The sequence below is a fragment of the Coregonus clupeaformis genome, chromosome 36 (assembly GCF_020615455.1).
Source record: "Coregonus clupeaformis isolate EN_2021a chromosome 36, ASM2061545v1, whole genome shotgun sequence".
Classification (NCBI taxonomy): Eukaryota; Metazoa; Chordata; class Actinopteri; order Salmoniformes; family Salmonidae; genus Coregonus; species Coregonus clupeaformis.
In genome coordinates this window covers 24900343-24919986 of record NC_059227.1, presented here as the reverse complement: position 1 = coordinate 24919986, position 19644 = coordinate 24900343, and the positions used below count along the sequence as shown (strand labels likewise).

The 19644-nt window shown below is 45.8% G+C and overlaps 1 protein-coding gene across 5 annotated transcripts in view; it reads left to right on the top strand.

Annotated features, from left to right (window-relative positions):
* The window catches only part of LOC121552926 (MAM domain-containing glycosylphosphatidylinositol anchor protein 2-like), a 408550-nt gene that overhangs the window by 241672 nt on the left and 147234 nt on the right, over nt 1-19644 (top strand). For all 5 annotated transcript variants that reach the window (XM_045211335.1, XM_045211339.1, XM_045211337.1 and 2 more), the window contains exons 7-8: nt 11579-11670; nt 11732-11969. In XM_045211335.1, coding sequence (XP_045067270.1) covers nt 11579-11670; nt 11732-11969 — 330 coding nt within the window. The remainder of the gene's footprint in view (nt 1-11578; nt 11671-11731; nt 11970-19644) is intronic.

Sequence of the window (19644 nt, the reverse complement as noted above, 5' to 3'; positions counted from 1 at the left end):
CTGTGGTAGCCATGCTGGTTAAGTGTGCCTTGAATTCTAAATAAATCACAGACAGTGTCACCAGCAAAACACCCCCACAACATAACACCTCCTCCTCCATGCTTTACGGTGGGAAATACACATGCAGAGATAATCCGTTCACCCACAAAGACACTCAAATTTGTCCATTGCTCGTGTTTCTTGGCCCAAGCAGGTCTCTTCTTCTTATTGGTGTCCTTTAGTAGTGGTTTCTTTGCAGTAATTCAACCATGAAGGCCTGATTCACACAGTCCCCTCTGAACAGTTGATGTTGAGATGTGTCTATTACTTGAACTTATTTGGGCTGCAAATTCTGAGGCTGGTAACTCTAATGAACTTATCCTCTCCTGTGGCAGTCCTCATGAGAGCCAGTTTCATCATAGGGCTTGATGGTTTTTGCGACTGCACTTGAAGAAACTTTCAAAATTCTTGACATTTTCCATATTGACTGACCTTTATGTCTTAAAGTAATGATGGACTGTCATTTATCTTTGCTTATTTGAGCTGTTCTTGACATAATAGGGACATGGTCTTTTACCAAATAGGGTTATCTTCTGCATACTCCCCCTACCTTGTCACAACACAACTGATTGGCTCAAACGCATTAAGAAGTAAAGAAATTCCACAAATTAACGTTTAACAAGGTACACCTGTTAATTGAAATGCATTCCAGGTGACTACCTCATGAAGCTGGTTGAGAGAATGCCAAGAGTGTGCAAAGCTGTCATCAAGGCAAAGGGTGGCTATATGAAGAATCTCAAATATAATATATGTTTTGATTTGTTTAACACTTTTTTGGTTACTACATGATTCCATATGTGTTTTTTCATAGTTTTGATGTCTTCACTATTATTCTACAATGTAGAAAATAGTAAAAATAAAGAAAAACCCTGGAATGAGTAGGTGTGTCCAAACTTTTGACTGGTACTGTATATACACAAATATCGGTAGACAGGATCAGTGTCTAACTAGCGAGTAACATTAGTATCCGAAATGACCTAAAGGCGGCCAAACTACCATGTGGGCTATAGATTGCCATAAGTGGAGCAGCAAGTTCAAAGCCTTAGTAAAAATAAATAAATCAAAATGCTGCGCTTTTAACAGTGATTGTCTTCGGTTAAGAAACTAAACAAGATCAAATGAAAGTTTAAACAGCAGTGAGACAGCATAGTATGTCATTGTCAACAACACAAACTAGTTATGTGCTGCCTCAAACATACCTACTGTAGCAAGCAAGCTTTAGCATAGGATTATTTCACGAGAAACGGATCGATAGATAGCCATAGATGTTTGTAGCCTAGTGTCCACACAGTCACTAGGACTAACGTTACTCACATAATACAGACAGTTGAGAAATCATCCCAATCCAGGCATTCAATCTATGCGCTGTCGGTAGAAGAACTCAGCTTCTTCAGGAGTTTCGAAAAAATTGACCTCACCGTTAAAGTTGACACGGAGACGGGCAGGATAAATCAGCCCAAAGCAGATTCCCTTCTTGTACAGAGTGGACTTGATGTCGTTGAATGCGGCCTATTTCTTCGCCAGGCTAGAAGTGAAATCCTGGTAGAACTTGATCTTGTGGTATTGGAAAGTGACGTCGCCGTGTTCCCTTGCCCACCGAAGGACGAGCTCCTTTTCGGTGCAAGGCTGCGGTGGGCTCTATCGAGTTCAGGAAGATTGGGAAAAGCCTCAGCACCCAAAACCTTCTTGAACAGCTCCACCATGGACAGGGTTGGAGATCCTGTCTCAGAATCCTCTGGCAGTCCAATCACACTGATATTTTTGAGTTTTGAACATGAAATAAAATCATCCACTTGTAGTTGCAGCGACTTGTTGGCGGCAGCCACATCGTCAAGCCTGGTTTCCAACGTAGTGAGTTGGTCGCTGTGGCCCGACAGCCCAGCCTCAACTTCGGCCAGTGTGGTAGTGTGAGATGTCACAGAACCATGGATGGTTTCCACGGTTGCCTGAATTGGAGCCAGAGCAGCCGCCAGTGAGTTATTCAGCAGTTCGATGAATTCTGCTGCCAAACTTTCACGTGATTTCGCCAGCTCTCTGACAAGGATCTCCAGTGTTATCGTGTTAGCCGTATCGCCCGGAGAGGCTATTGAAGCCTTCAATGAAGGTGGGATGGTAGCCATTTTAGCTGAAGTTGATTTGGTGGAGTGTCGATTTTCCAAAGCGTGTGACTGGTTTGCTCATGCTAACTTAGGTACACTCTTTTACTGGTTAATAAAAATAATGTTTGTGGTCATGAGAAGTATGAATTTAGGTGAAAATGAAGATTATTTACAAAAGGTTGTCGGAGTATAGACCTCGTGCGACTTCTTTCTACGTCACTCAACCGGAAGCCACTTTGCAACTACTTCCTACTTTTTAGCTACTTTGCAACTACTTAGCATGTTAGCTAACCCTAACCCTAACCTTAACCCTTTAACCTAACTCTTAACCCTAACCCCTAACCCTTAGCCTAGCTAATGTTACCCAACAAATTGTAATTCGTAACATACCATACGTATTGCAAATTCGTACCATATCATACGAATTGTAATTCGCAACATATCATACGAAATGGATGATGGACATCCACAAATTAATACATACCATACATAACGTAACATATCATACTAATTTAAATGTCCCAGATATATATATCTTCTTCTCCCCAATTTCGATCTTGTCTCTCCAACGGGCTCGGGAGGTGAAGGTCGAGTCATGCGTCCTCCGAAACATGACCCGCCTAACCGCGCTCCTTAACACCTGCCCGCTTAACCCGGAAGCCAGCTGCACCAATGTGTTGGAGGAAAAACCGTTCAACTGACAACTGAGGTCAGCCTCGGTTACCTCCAACAGTAAATGGAAAAGTTCTGTTTCCGAGCAGGGCCCACGTTAAAGATTCACTGGGCCTTTGTAATGATTGTTGTTGTTGTTGTTGTTGTTGTATAGAGGTGTGTGTGTACGTGCGTGCATGCTTGCTTGCCTGTGTCTCCTGTCTCCTTGCTTGAGGAATGTGTGTAGAGTTTGGGTGGAAGGGTTGGTGGTTTGGTGGACAGTATGTTTTCAGGAGGCTAGGCAGTCCGCACTGTGTTGAACTTGACCTGACAGTGTCAGAGTATTCACACTAGACAGTTAACTAAGGTAGAGTGGATTGTTACTGTTGTCATGAGCCCTCTCACTCCACCGGGTTACCACCTTAATTTGTTTCCACTATCTTCCACTCTGCTCACCTCCCTCTCTCTACTCAGCCTAACTAGCTCCACCTGTCCCTGCTCTGCTCGGCTCTAATTACTCTGCCAGCTGCGCTGCATTACCCACTAACCTCTCCCAGTATTTAAGGCCCTGTCTTTCAGCTCTCCGGTGTCAGATCGTCTGCAAAGCTCACACCCGGAACCTGTTTGCTCGCGCTTCTGGCTCACCCTGGTTTTGTGACCCCGGACCTGCCTGTTTTTGGATACTCTTCTGCCTCAGGAGATCCAGACCTGCTTCTGCCATTACGACTCCTGACTACTCTTCAATCCCGGTAACTCTGACCAGCCTTCTGCCTTGCTACTACGTTTTTGGATTTCCCTTGAACTGTACTGCTGCCTGGTTTCATTCCGCCCTGTTGTGTCTGTGTCTCCCCCCAGGACTTCTGGACCACCCACCACCGGCTTCATAGGACGATCGCTGCCACTGGGGGGCACAGACCCAGCGCATTGGACGGGATCCCTGTTACCCCTGGAGCCTTCATTCACTCCCTACTTCCCTTTTCCCTTAAGTTTAATAAACTTTCTGGTGTGACGCAATTGTGGTCCTCTGGTCGTCTGTCTGAATCGTGACAGTACGATCTGACCCTTATGGACTCAGCGCACACTTTCCCCGACATGGAAACCGATGAGCATGAGCAGCAGTTCCAGCAGCAGCAACAACAACTCGCCATGATCATTCAACTCCTCACCAACCTTACCCCAGCCAGTCTGCCCACCAGCCCAGCCCCCCGAGTTACCTGCCCCGGTCATTGCAGCCGCTGCTCCGGAACCCAAGATTGGAAACCCCGAGCGGTTCAACGGCGATTCAACCCAGGTCCGGCCATTCCTGACTAGCTGCCGACTTCAGTTCTCCTTGCAGCCAAGGACCTTCGCCACGGAGGGGGCTAAAGTTGGGTATGCCATCACTCACCTGACGGGCCGAGCTCGACTCTGGGGAACAGCAGAGTTCGAACGTCAAACCCCCGCATGTGCAACCTTCGACCTGTTTGCTGAGGAGATGCTGAAGGTGTTTGACCTGGATTCACCCACCGCAGAGGCGTCTCGTGAACTGTTCAGTATTCGACAAGGCAGACGTACAGTCGCAGACCATTCCATCGACTTCCGAACCCTGGCTAGACGAAGTTCTTGGAACACACCATCGTTGGTGGACGCGTTCTTCCATAGTTTGGCTGACTATATCAAGGGACGCAGTTGGTCTCCCATGAACTGCCTTCCACTCTTGATGAAGCCATCGCACTGACTGTCAGGATCGACAGAAGGATACAGACCCGTCGTCGTGAGAGGGGGCGCCAAGGTCCACCTACTACCGGCATTCGGAGAGATCCGACTGGGCTCCTGTCATCTACTGCCACTCACCCAGGTCAGCTTGATCAGTCTGAGCCTATGGAGATTGGGCGAGCCTCCCTCACTCCTGCAGAGCGCCAGCGCCGCTCACCTCAAACCTCTGCCTCTATTGTGGAGGTGATGGACATCGTGTGGTAACCTGCCCTTTAAAGGGCCGAAGCTCACCGGGCGTAGGGGAGTCCGGTTGAGTTCAATGACCATCCAGTCCTCCGACCGCAAACCCCTGCTGCAAGTTCACCTCCGCCTCTCTGACTCAACTCACACCCTGGCTGCTCTGGTGGATTCTGGCGCCGAAGCCAACATAATGGACATCAAGCTGGCACGCCAACTGGGACTGGAGAACCTCCGTTTGACACCTCCTATTCCTGCCCGGGCACTGGACGGACACTTACTCGGATCGGTCACTCATGTCACGGCCCCGGTCTCGATGGGTCTGTCCGGAAACCATCAAGAAACTATCCAGTTTCACCTGCTCCCCTCTCCAGGCCAACCCCTCATCCTGGGTTACCCATGGCTCCGCCGGCACAACCCTCAGCTCGACTGGGTGACCGGGGTGATCAGGGAGTGGGGAGAGGACTGCCACCGAACCTGCCTGCTTGCTGCCGCACTACCCCTCGGCCAGTACCTACTAACTCCGCTCCTGACCTCTCCAATGTCCCAGAATGCTACCATGGTCTCAGAGAGGTGTTTAACAAAGCAAGAGCCACATCTCTGCCCCCTCACCGACCGTACGACTGTGCCATCGACCTCCTCCCTGGAACAGCTCCTCCAAGGGGTCGTCTTTATTCGTTGTCTGCTCCTGAAAGAAAGTCCATGGAGGACTACATCAATGGCTCTCTGTCCGCAGGATTAATCCGTTCATCTTCATCTCCTGCTGGTGCTGGCTTCTTCTTTGTGGGGAAGAAGGACGGATCTCTTCGGCCCTGCATCGACTACAGGGGACTCAACGACATCACAGTGAAAAACCGTTACCCTCTGCCTCTGCTCACCTCTGCTTTTGAGTTGCTCCAGGGAGCCACTGTTTTTACCAAGTTGGATCTCAGAAACGCTTACCACCTAGTGCGGATCCGGGAGGGAGATGAATGGAAAACCGCATTCAATACACCAACAGGCCACTACGAGTATCTGGTTATGCCTTTTGGCCTCACCAATGCTCCTGCTGTGTTCCAGGCTCTAGTGAATGATGTACTGCGGGACATGTTAAACAAGTTTGTCTTCGTTTACCTGGATGACATCTTAATTTACTCCAGAAACCTGTCTGAACACACCCGCCATGTCCAGCAAGTCCTTCATCGTCTTCTGGAGAATTCCCTCTACGCCAAGGCAGAGAAATGTGAGTTTCACGTCAAGACAGTGGCCTTCCTGGGGTACATAGTGGCAGAAGGAAGTATCCAAATGGATCCTGCCAAAGTATCAGCAGTCACTTCATGGCCAGTTCCGGAGAACAGAAAGAAGCTGCAACAGTTTCTGGGGTTTGCTAACTTCTATAGGAAGTTTATCCGGAACTACAGTACCGTTGCTGCCCCTCTCACTGCTCTAACCAGCACCAAGCAACCCTTCACCTGGACCCCAGCAGCCGACAAAGCCTTCAGTACCCTCAAGGTGAGGTTCACCTCCGCTCCCATCCTCCAGATGCCTGATGTGGACCGGCAATTCATTGTGGAGGTGGACGCCTCGGATGTGGGAGTTGGTGCTGTGATTTCTCAGTGGGCTGCGGAGGATAGGAAGCTCCATCCCTGTGCCTTTTTCTCACGTCGGTTGTCCCCCTCTGAGTGCAATTACGACATAGGGAACCGTGAGCTGCTGGCTGTGAAGCTTGCCTTGGAGGAGTGGCGTCACTGGCTGGAGGGGTCCACCATTCCATTTCTCGTTTGGACCGATCATAAGAACTTGGAGTACATCCGACGCGCCCAAACGGTTGAACTCCCAGGCAGTCCCGCTGGGCCCTGTTCTTCACCAGGTTTAATTTCACTCTGTCATACCGGCCTGGATCACGCAACACCAAGCCAGACGCCCTCTCCCGTCAATTCCAGAAGGATGACACCCCTCCAAGGACCCTGTGTCGATTCTGCCAAGTCCCTGCATCGTTGCAGCTCTGACCTGGGCTGTTGAGGAACAGGTGCTGGAGGCTCTCCGTAACCAGCCAGGTCCCAGCACTTGCCCAGCTGACCGCCTTTTTGTCCCCGAAGACCTGAGGTCCCAGGTCATTCAGTGGGGACATGACTCCCGCCTAGCTTGTCACCCTGGCTCCACCCCGCACTTACAACCTGCTCGCCCAGAGGTTCTGGTGGCCCTCTCTGAGGAAGGATGTACGGGGAATTCGTCCAAGCCTGCCCCATCTGCAACCAACACAAGTCGTCCTGCCAGCCCCCCAGCCGGATTGCTGCAGCCCCTGCCTGTGCCCAGACGTCCCTGGTCTCACATCGCCCTTGACTTTGTCACGGGGCTGCCCCCTTCAAGTGGCATGACCGTCATTCTCACCATCGTTGACCGTTTCAGCAAGATGGCACACTTCATTCCCCTCCCCAAGCTCCCAACCGCCAAGGAGACCGCCCAGGTGGTCCTGGAACACGTCTTCCGGATCCACGGACTGCCAAGGGATGTTGTTTCTGACCGTGGTCCACAATTCTCCTCCGCTTTTTGGAAGGAGTTCTGTCACCTGCTGGGAGCCACAGTCAGTCTGACTTCCGGATTCCATCCCCAATCCAATGGGCAGTCAGAGCGGGCTAATCAGGAGCTCGAGAAGGCACTGCGATGCATGACTTCACGCAACCCCACTCCTGGTCGCAGCAATTGACATGGGTGGAGTACGCACACAATTCTCTGACCTGCTCTGCCATCGGTATGTCCCCTTTCCAATGTGTTTATGGATACCAGCCTCCTCTATTTGCCAGCCAGGAGGAGGAGGTTACTTGCCCATCTGCACTTGCTTTTGCCCGTCGATGTCGCCGCACCTGGTCACAAGCCCGAGCCACACTCCTCCAGGTCCGTTGCCAGCTACACTACCGGGGCCAACCGTCGGAGAATTCCTGCTCCCACCTACCATGTTGGTCAAAGGGTGTGGTTGTCATCGAAGAACCTGCCACTCAGGGTGGAGTCGCAGAAGCTGGCACCTCGGTTCATTGGCCCATTCCCTATCATAAGAGTGATTAGCCCAACTGCTGTCCGGCTCCAACTGCCTAATTCCCTGAGGGTGCACCCCACTTTCCATGTGTCTAAGATTAAGCCCATCCATGAGAGTCCGCTGGTCCCTGCTGCGCCTGGTCCTCCTCCTCCACGGCTCGTCGATGGTGGTCTGGTTTACACCGTCCGCCGCCTGCTTCGGTCCAGACGGAGGGGTAGGGGTCTCCAGTACCTCATTGACTGGGAGGGCTATGGACCTGAGGAAAGGACCTGGGTGCCAGCTAGTCGGATTGTGGATAGGACTCTCATCACCGCTTTCCACCAACGGCATCCTGATCAACCTGCAATCCGTAGGGGCCGCCCCAGAGGGGTCCCTAACCGTCCGGCCCGCTCGGCTTCCTGTCCTGTGCCTGATCCTGTCTCGGGACCTGTCCCATCTCCCCGACCACGGCCCTCCGGCTTCCTCCGAGGATGAGGACGTTCACTCGGACCGTTCGGAGGAGTTCTAGCCCTCCTCCGGCTCCCCTCCTCCCGCCCGGCGTGGTGTTGCTCTTGGGACTTCTGGGGCCGTCCCTTGGGGGGTTCTGTCATGAGCCCTCTCACTCCACCGGGTTACCACCTTAATTTGTTTCCACTATCTTCCACTCTGCTCACCTCCCTCTCTCTACTCAGCCTAACTAGCTCCACCTGTCCCTGCTCTGCTCGGCTCTAATTACTCTGCCAGCTGCGCTGCATTACCCACTAACCTCTCCCAGTATTTAAGGCCCTGTCTTTCAGCTCTCCGGTGTCAGATCGTCTGCAAAGCTCACACCCGGAACCTGTTTGCTCGCGCTTCTGGCTCACCCTGGTTTTGTGACCCCGGACCTGCCTGTTTTTTGGATACTCTTCTGCCTCAGGAGATCCAGACCTGCTTCTGCCATTACGACTCCTGACTACTCTTCAATCCCGGTAACTCTGACCAGCCTTCTGCCTTGCTACTACGTTTTTGGATTTCCCTTGAACTGTACTGCTGCCTGGTTTCATTCCGCCCTGTTGTGTCTGTGTCTCCCCCCCCCCAGGACTTCTGGACCACCCACCACCGGCTTCATAGGACGCATCGCTGCCACTGGGGGGGGCACAGACCCAGCGCATTGGACGGGATCCCTGTTACCCCTGGAGCCTTCATTCACTCCCTACTTCCCTTTTCCCTTAAGTTTAATAAACTTTCTGGTGTGACGCAATTGTGGTCCTCTGGTCGTCTGTCTGAATCGTGACAACTGTCTTAATCCAATGTTTGTACACTGACACCTTTGTGACACACATGCACGCAAACACACACACACACACACACACACACACACACACAACAACACGCACACTAATTGGGATCTGAATGGATTATAGTAGTCCATCCCCTAGGATACAGTCTGTGTACTAGTGTTAATGGAATGCTGTACACAGAGGCAACACAAAATAGCCTTTCACACTGTTAAGGTACACTGGTAGTAACCACTCTAAACCATTTCATTCACTGATTCCCCATACAGTACCTCTATGTGATTATATTTACTATTTATATGGTTGGAACCAATCTGTACTCCATGTACACTGGTTCAAGTGGTTGTATACTGCTTCCACCATTGTGTAAATACGTCCAATAGTATTACTGTACTGTATTATATTACCTCTCAGGAAAATTGCTTTTCAAACATGATGACATACTAGGCTGTTCTATTGAGAGCGTACAGACAGAGCGGTGATGTGGCTTTTCGTTAATACCTGATATTTGAATTGTGAAGGTCACTGTCAATCCATGGATATATCGTGATTCAGCACCACTTTTTCAATATCAACAGACATGTAATTACATACGCAACTAATCTTGAACAATATTATCTATAATATCGAAAGAGTGTTCGCCTACACTATAGTCGAACGCATACACTTTAGTCGAACACCTACACTATATTGTGATTCAGCACCACTTCAAAATTATTTATATACTTGTTACAGTTACAGTCCTAAAGCTGCTTCGGAGAGAAAAGTACAGTATGTCACAAAACCAAATGTGTGAAGATAAATTAACAGTGATCTAAGCCTTGCAGGAACCTACCCTGACATGAACCAACCTCTGCTATATTGTAGATTCAGAGCTATCTATCTAATAGAACTCAGAGGTTTTTCTTTAATGGAAGCTTCTTCTCTAAAGTCAAACATGCAAAGTGTGGTGTACCGCAGGGCAGCTCTCTAGGCCCTCTACTGTTTTCTATTTTTACCTATGACCTGCCACTGGCATTAAACAAAGTATGTGTGTCAATGTATGCTGATGATTCAACCATATACGCATCAGCAACCACAGCTAATTAAGTCACTGTAACCCTTAACAAAGAGTTGCAGTCTGTTTTGGAATGGGTGGCCAGTAATAAACGGGTCCTGAATGTCTCTAATACTAAGAGCATTGTATTTGGTACAAATAATTTCCTAAGTTCTAGACCTCAGCTGAATCTGGTAATGAATGGTGTGGCTGTTGAACAAGTTGAAGAGACTAAATTACTTGGTGTTACCTTAGATTGTAAACTGTCATGGTCAAAACATCTATATTTAATGGTTGTAAAGATGGGGAGAGGTCTGTCTGTAATAAAGAGATGTTCTGCTTTTTTTGACACCACACTCCAAAAAGCAAGTCCTACAGGATCTAGTTTTGCCTTATCTTGATTATTGTCCAGTCGTGTGGTCAAGTGCTGCAAGGAAAGACCTAGTTTAGCTGCAGCTGGCCCAGAACAGAGTGGCACGTCTTGCCCTTCATTGTAATCAGAGGGCTAATATAAATACTATGCATGCCAGTGTCTCTTGGCTAAGAGTTGAGGAGAGACTGACTGCATCACTACTTATTTTTGTAAGAAACATTAAAATTCCAAATTGTTTGCATAGTCAACTTACACACAGCTCTGACACACACACTTACCCCCCTCCTTCTTCCCTCTGCTTGGCTCCAGCATTGCAATGTTTTGCACATTCCATTTCCTGTGTTTAAATCTGACATGCAGGTTTTGTTCTTATTTTCATTTTTCGCCAAACTGAATATGATAATGTCGCCAGGGAATTGCTAGATGAAAATATTTCTGTAGCGCCGTCATTTCTTTGTGTGTGCAGACGAGATGAATTGTACAGCAGCAGCGTTGGGAAACAATGCAACATAGATTATAATGAAATCAGCCCGCTCTTCTTTTCGCTCTGAAGAGCTGGGTTTGATGACGGTGTTTGAAAACTAAACTGGATTAGCAATAAGTATCTTTCCATTGATATTTCTCAAATGTTCTGCTTTCTGTGTGTGTGTAGTTGTGTGTGTGTGTGTGTGTGTGTGTTTGTACGTGTAATGACTTCCTCTCCAATCAATGAATGCAACACTTGTGTGATTGGATGAATCACATCTCAGACAGACTGTGACTGGATGAAGTGAATCTCAGACAAACATACTGTATTTCAATCTGATCAGCCAGCAGTTTGCTACTCTACAATTTGACATCCCATTCAAAATCAATTTCCGAAGCATTTACTGAACCCTTTAAAAAAGTTTTGCACTGTTGCTGACCCCATGCTGCCTCTAACCTCTCAACTGTTGTGTTTGTTGTCTCAAGAGGTTGGGGAAAAGCATACATACACATTTCCCTTCTAAACAATTGGACAGAACCATTTTCTCCATTATTGTTCTGCAAATAGCAGAAAAACACCTTTAAGTGTATCTTCTGTCTACAGTGCCAAATAAAGGGCAATGCGCAATCACTCCTGTGGCTGCCACTTAAACACACACATGGATTGCACTTCTCAAAATGTTTGGTGTGTCTGTCTGTATGTTCTCTCCACAGCGCTGAAGAAGGGGCGTTTCTGGATCACCCCTGACCCCTACCACAACGACGACAACATCCAAATTGGCCGCGAGGTCAAGATCTCCTGCCAGGTATGAACACACACACACCATCCCCTTTTCACACGCATACTCAACTATCCACTCCTTCCAGGTGGAGGCCACGCCCCCCGAGGAGCTGACATTTGGTTGGCTGAAGAACGGGCGCGCCATGCGGAGCTCTGAGCGAATGGTGATCACCCAGACGGACCCTGACATTTCCCCAGGCACCACTAACCTGGACATCATCGACCTGAAGTTCACTGACTTTGGCACCTACACCTGTGTGGCTGCGCTGAAGGGAGGGGGCATACCTGAGATCAGCATAGACGTCAACATCTCCTCCACTACTGGTGAGTCTCACACACCGCTATGTCAGAGCAGGAGATATAGCTATACACTTCCCCACACTCAGCGATAACACACACACATCAGCATTTCAAGACTATACACACACACACACACACACACACACACACACACAGCAATAGAAATGTTCACTTTTGCTGAAACATACACACTCTAGAGAAATAAACTTTCAGAATTCCTCTATTTCACACAAACACATAAAATGGTAACCTATTGAATTTGCCCCTATTCAATTGGCATGTGGTAGTGTTTCCACAATGTGACCTATTTCCTGCCCGAAACTAATCTGAACCAAACATCCAATCCTACTGCCTGGTACCCAAACTCAATTTAGGGCTTCCTCCCAAATATCACCATATTCCCTATATAGTGCATTACTTTTGACCCGGGCTCTGATCAAAAGTAGTGCACTAAATAGGGAATAGGGTGCCATTTGGGATGCAGCCATGCTCTAAAACTAAATCCATTCCCTCCTTTCATCTAATTGGCTGCTGCTACTACCATTTGTGTGACTAACATGACATACATTCACTACATGCATCATGTCTCTGGGAGACTTTAGATAAGGATGTTCTGGTGATTTAGAATGGTGGCTTCATTACAAGAGAATAACCTGAAGATATACAGCACATACCCAACACAGTGAGTTTGTGGAGGGTACCATCGATATAGTAGGAAAATAAAAGGGCAGAAGTTTGTATTGGTAGTGGTTAGGAAAAGAATGGTAGGAGATAAGGAGGAGAAGAGAGCTATGGGTTAGAGAGGAGAAGTGATCACACTGGGTCGGGAGGGGGGTATCATGTGTCATCACCACTTAGAGGTCAATCAATGACCTCCCATTCTGCTGTGTTGTGCCGCCTCCCATTACCCCATTGCTCATCTCCTTTGCTAGCGGACGGGACCTGATCGATAACGTCCCGCAGAAGAGAGGTGCTCTGATTGGGAATTTCCACTTGGAATCCCTCTGCCATACAATCTTGCAGTCTCTCATCTTGACCGTTGTCGCTCCGAGATTGGAATGACCAAAGGGAGGTGGTTGTGTTCTTGAAGAAACATTCAGAGTTTGCTGGCTGCCGATTTGGTGTGTTTGAAAGGCGCCAGGGGATGGTGGCTTCCTCATAAGTGTGTGTGTTTGTGTGTGTGTGTGTGTGTTAGTGTGTGTGTGTGTGTGTGTGTGTGTGTGTGTGTGTGTGTGTGTGTGTGTAGCTATGGCAAGCCTCCTCTCTCTCTTTACTACACACACTCTGTGACAGCACACCCTGCTGCCATTCACTGCAGCAACATGAAAGCCTGTTGTCGACCTTCGTGCATAATTACCGTAAAAGAATCCTTTGATAATCCCCCATACTATAAAACAGTGGGATCAATCGTACCTGTCCAGTTTGTTTCCTCAATATCTACTAAGTAGTGCATCCTTTCCGTTTGGAGTGTGTCTGTGTGTGTGTGTGTGTGTGTGTGTGTGTGTGTGTGTGTGTGTGTGTGTGCCTGGCCGAGACCCACCGACGCAGAAACACACTCTTTAATGTGAACCATCACTGCTGCTGTCTGAGAGAAGAAGAGAGAAACACAAAGGAAATACCTGTCTTTATGATTATCATATAATATGAAAGGGCCTTTTGTGCTTGGATGGGATTGTTTTTTAGCGTGCTTGTTTTTTAAGGTGGAGGTTGTTTTAAGTTGCGGCGGTTGGATGATGTTTAATACGATGAAAGAGTTGTGTGAAGACACAGTGAATCATGTACAGGTAGAGGAAAAAACAAACATATTATTCTATTGTGTACTGCTTTCGTCATTGCCCTTCTGTAGCTTTCTTTGAGGACTACATTGAGATGTTCTGAAGTAGTATGATCACTGTGTAGAGAGAAAATGGTGTCTCTTTTAATTTTTTTAGGGTGTAGATCAGCTTTAATATTGCAGATAGATTGTAACTTCCATCAATGTAATTGTCTGCAACACTTCCAATCCCCCATATGTTTTATTTTTTTCTTCTCGCAAATATATATATATATATATATATATATATATATATATAACACACACACACAAAAAAGTATTTAGTCAGCCACCAATTGTGCAAGTTCTCCCACTTAAAAAGATGAGACAGGCCTGTAATTTTCATCATAGGTACACGTCAACTATGACAGACAAAATGAGAAAAAAAAATCCTGAAAATCACATTGTAGGATTTTTTATGAATTTATTTGCAAATTATGGTGGAAAATAAGTATTTGGTCAATAACAAAAGTTTCTCAATACTTTGTTATATACCCTTTGTTGGCAATGACACAGGTCAAACGTTTTCTGTAAGTCTTCACAAGGATTTCACACACTGTTGCTGGTATTTTGGCCCATTCCTCCATGCAGATCTCCTCTAGAGCAGTGATGTTTTGGGGCTGTCGCTGGGCAACACGGACTTGCAACTCCCTCCAAAGATTTTCTATGGGGTTGAGATCTGGAGACTGGCTAGGCCACTCCAGGACCTTGAAATGCTTCTTACGAAGCCACTCCTTCGTTGCCCGGGCGGTGTGTTTGGGATCATTGTCATGCTGAAAGACCCAGCCACGTTTCATCTTCAATGCCCTTGCTGATAGAAGGAGGTTTTCACTCAAAATCTCACGATACATGGCCCCATTCATTCTTTCCTTTACACAGATCAGTCGTCCTGGTCCCTTTGCAGAAAAACAGCCCCAAAGCATGATGTTTACACCCCCATGCTTCACAGTAGGTATGGTGTTCTTTGGATGCAACTCAGCATTCTTTGTCCTCCAAACACGACGAGTTGAGTTTTTACCAAAAAGTTCTATTTTGGTTTCATCTGACCATATGACATTCTCCCAATCCTCTTCTGGATCATCCAAATGCACTCTAGCAAACTTCAGACGGGCCTGGACATGTACTGGTTTAAGCAGGGGGACACGTCTGGCACTGCAGGATTTGAGTCCCTGGCGGCGTAGTGTGTTACTGATGGTAGGCTTTGTTACTTTGGTCCCAGCTCTCTGCAGGTCATTCACTAGGTCCCCCCGTGTGGTTCTGGGATTTTGCTCACCGTTCTTGTGATCATTTTGACCCCACGGGGTGAGATCTTGCGTGGAGCCCCAGATCGAGGGAGATTATCAGTGGTCTTGTATGTCTTCCATTTCCTAATAATTGCTCCCACAGTTGATTTCTTCAAACCAAGCTGCTTACCTATTGCAGATTCAGTCTTCCCAGCCTGGTGCAGGTCTACAATTTAGTTTCTGGTGTCCTTTGACAGCTCTTTGGTCTTGGCCATAGTGAAGTTTGGAGTGTGACTGTTTGAGGTTGTGGACAGGTGTCTTTTATACTGATAACAAGTTCAAACAGGTGCCATTAATACAGGTAACGAGTGGAGGACACAGGAGCCTCTTAAAGAAGAAGTTACAGGTCTGTGAGAGCCAGAAATCTTGCTTGTTTGTAGGTGACCAAATACTTATTTTCCACCATAATTTGCAAATAAATTCATTAAAAATCCTATTTTTTATCCTTTTTTTTTCTTCTCATTTTGTCTGTCATAGTTGACGTGTACCTATGATGAAAATTACAGGCCTCTCTCATCTTTTTAAGTGGGAGAACTTGCACAATTGGTGGCTGACTAAATAATTTTTTTTCCCACTATACATGTACATTTCCTTTTTTAAAACATTACTTTCCAACCTCACCACCCCTTCCCTAATTGGAGTAAACTAGTGAACAACAATGCTTAGGCCTCTACTTCCAGCTTATACATACTATATACATTTTATGGACACAGTCAATTTTACAATAATTATATTTTGTTTGTTTTTACTCCTGAACTTCCTCTACCCTCATCCTCGCCGATCATTTTCATGATGTCCATCCGGTTTGCTTCTATATGCCATATCTTTCTAACTGTGCTCTTTCACAAAAGCTCTCAACCTATAACCTATATACTTATTATGGACACAGTATGCTTACATTATTAGCTATCTTGTTGTTATTAGTTGTTGTTAGTTGTTATTAGTTCCATCCTTCAACTCCATTCAACACCACCCATCTATCTCTTAACACCATCCATATTGGATTTCTATTTGCCATATATTTTTCAGCTGTACTGTGATGTTTTACAATAGTTCTGAACCTTTCTATTCTCATTGTTTCTACAGATTGTCAATTGAAAATGGGTGTGTCTCTTTGTTTTGTATCCTGACTGTTGCTATGTTGTTGTTAACCAATGATGCAGCAGTTTATTAGCCTATTAGGCAATGGTGCTTCTGTGCACTGAGTGGTTAGTATCGGTCCTGGCTGGTTGTCTGTTTGGGCTAACTAAGCTGTTTCTGCTGTTCTCCAGAAGGGAGAGAGAGACTAGTGGTAATTACTGTCTCTTAATATAATCATTTAGAGCAGATTAAACTGCAGCTCTGCCAGGGCCACACGCCATGGAAGTGTTTTAAAAAAGATGGGGCCTCACGCTGTTGAAGTATTTGGAAAGAGATGGGGCCACACGCCCTAGAAGTGTTCGGATAGAGATGGAGTCTAAAGTATCTCAATCCTGAACACTGTGAAACTCTCTCACAGCCAAGCGCAGACCCAGGCCGGTCCAACTAAACCTAGCACAGCTCAGTCTATCCCAGCTCCAGCCCTAGTCATGCTTAACCACCCCTGCCAGCCCACCCCAGCCTCTTATAGCCTACTCCAGTCCTAGTCCCCCAGCACCAGCCAAGCCCAACACTCATTATCTACAACACAGAGAGGGAATATTCCTACTCTACTGTACTTTTAACTACACTTTTATACCCACAGCTTTCATTAGTTTCCCCCTCACAAAATAGCGCTAATATTTACAATCATCGCACACTCATTAACTAGCAAAGTCTTTTTTTTCTTTTGGGCACCCTGAGATTGCACAGTTAATGGTTTATTCATGAGCAGAATCCAAACGAGAGCCCATAATTCCCCATCCAATACCAACAGGATTAAAAGACTGACAAACAGAAAAGAGGAACAGAGGAAAAGAGAAGGGCGCCTCCATTTTCATGCTATGAGGTAAAATGCAATTAATCTTCACTTTAGTGTCCCCCTTAAAAGGCCTACTGCAGTCTAAAACCTGATTTTCCTGTGTTTTGTATATATTTTCACACTATGAGGTTGGAATAATACTGTGATTTTTTATTTTTATTTTTATATGATAATGCCCTTTTAGTGTAAGAGCTGTTTGACAATACTGCCTGAAATGTCAGCCTGTTTTGGTGGGATGGAGCTTTGGCATGCCTGGTGACATCACCTGGCAGTAAATTAGTTAATAGCAGAGGTGGAAAAAGTACTGAAATATCCTACTGAAGTATAATTACTGTTACTATAGTACAATTTACTCAAGTAGAAGTAAAACTACTGATGTAAAAAACAACTCATGTAAAAGTAAAAAGTAGCTCATTTAAAAAGTAAAAGTAATGTAGTTACTTTTAAAATAAAAACATTGACCTTGATAATTAACTAAATTGAATAAGCAAACCATTGAGACCCCCTAAAATAGAAAAGGGTCTATAGATGTTGCAATATATTGATAAACTATAGGCTACATGTACAGAGTACATTCAGTTATGTAGTGTCCCTTCAGCAAAAACAAAGGAGTTCTGTTTTAACGCCTTCACTTCTCTCTGAACTTGCTGTTCAGTTTCAGCAGAAGCTGATTTTCAAAGTGAATCGAGTCTTTGCAGTGAAGAGCAGTCCAACACAGCTAAAAAGACACTTACAGGCTGCAGAGGCAGGCAGGCCTGTGTCCAGTTTGAGAGACAGGTTCTTTATGTATGGAAAGGAATGAAGCAACTCCATTTTGTCTGACACACAGGCAAGGTACCCATCCAGCTCCCCTGTACCTTGTGACCTTTTAGACATCAGTGTTGAGAAGAAATCATTTTTATCAGATGAATGATGCCTCTGTTGCTCTGTCTCGACCTCTGTCATTGTATCAAGATGATGCTTCAGGTAGACCAAACCTGCATAGTGGCAAATACACAACATACAAATAATGTAATATTTCTGCATTGCTTTATGTGGCCACTTAGTTCATCATATCACTGACATTACAATAGCCCAAACACAGACTTTCCATACTTGTTATTCTCTGATACAGAGCTGAAGTGAGTTTTTGTAGACTCACACGGTTATGTGCAAGGTTAATTAATTTAAACAAGCCCATCTATTATTCTTCCTCACTTTACAAACACACACAATAAAATGAGAATGATGTGTAGACCAATCATTACTTGTGAGAGACAATGATGTTGAATGAATACATCAATCATGAAAGTGAATGTAATGAATGATAGGCCTACTTCAACTCTCATTAATGTGTAATGAACTGCTTCATAAAGGTGTTATGAATGCTTATGTAAAGTTTAGGCCCCAGACCCCAGTTATAGTAGTTTTACCACCAAACATGCATTTTATGTGATTGAATTATGTGACATTTGGATATTCTATGCTTTCATACTTCATCTGAGTGATCTAACCAAATATAGTTAGCTAAAGAAGAATACAAATTTACCTATTCTATCTGAGACTTACTGAGTCTGGCTTTTAGATTAACGTTATCCTAATTTTGACAAACATAGTACATAACTAAAATTCCTAGCTAGGTCTATTTAAATATGTGATGACCAAGCAAGCTAACGTTAGCTAGCTAGCTAGTTCACTTACTGACGTTAGCCTAGCTAATGTTGTTAGCTAGCCCAGATAACTTACATGGCTAGCTAGCTATCTAGCCACCACCACACATAGTGACACTGCTAGCCACAATAGCGGGTATTACAATTGGGTGGTGGTTAGTCATGTAGCTAGCTAGCTAACTTAGCTGCAAGTATAGCTAGCTAACATTAGCATGCTAGCATCCTGTGTAGCTCAGTTGGTAGAGCATGGCATTTGCAACGCCAGGGTTGTGGGTTCGATTCCCACGGGGGGCCAGTATGAAAGATATATGCACTCACAAACTGTAAGTCGCTCTGGATAAGAGCGTCTGCTAAATGACTAAAATGTTAAATGTAAATGTAGCATGCTAGACAACTAGGCTACTAGCTGCTAAAGCCATCCATAGCTAAATTGTTGACCATTCATATCTAGTTAGCTATTTTACCTCTACATGTTTTGATTGGTCACTGACTAAACAGCGATGAGACACTCAGACTAACCTATGGTGGCGTCCTTGGCATGCCCTTAATCAACCTAACTGTCCTTATTCCTATCCTCCTTCACTTTGACTGAAACAGATTCCTCATCGAAACTAGTATGTACTGAACTTTATCAGTGGATTGCACAAGATAAAGTATTTTGGAATAGTAGGAGAATAGACAAACCTGCTTTCAGTTAGCCCTATCCTTCTTCACTCTGTCTTTAAATCCCATTGAGCTACTAATTAAAACCAGTGGTACATTGGTCATAATCAAAACATTGTAGTAGCATTACACCTGTGGTTGCACACACACGAAATAGAACACCTTGCCTATTAGCGATGCGATACAAATATTTCTAATTCCACATCATACTCCCAGTGGTCTCCAATCCAGTCCCAGAGAGGTACAAGCTCCACTGGTTTTCATCCTAGCTCCTAGCTCAGCCCGAGCCATGTAGTAATTGATTAACAATAATAATTTTGGGGATAGAAAATCACCTCCCTCACTTCCATGT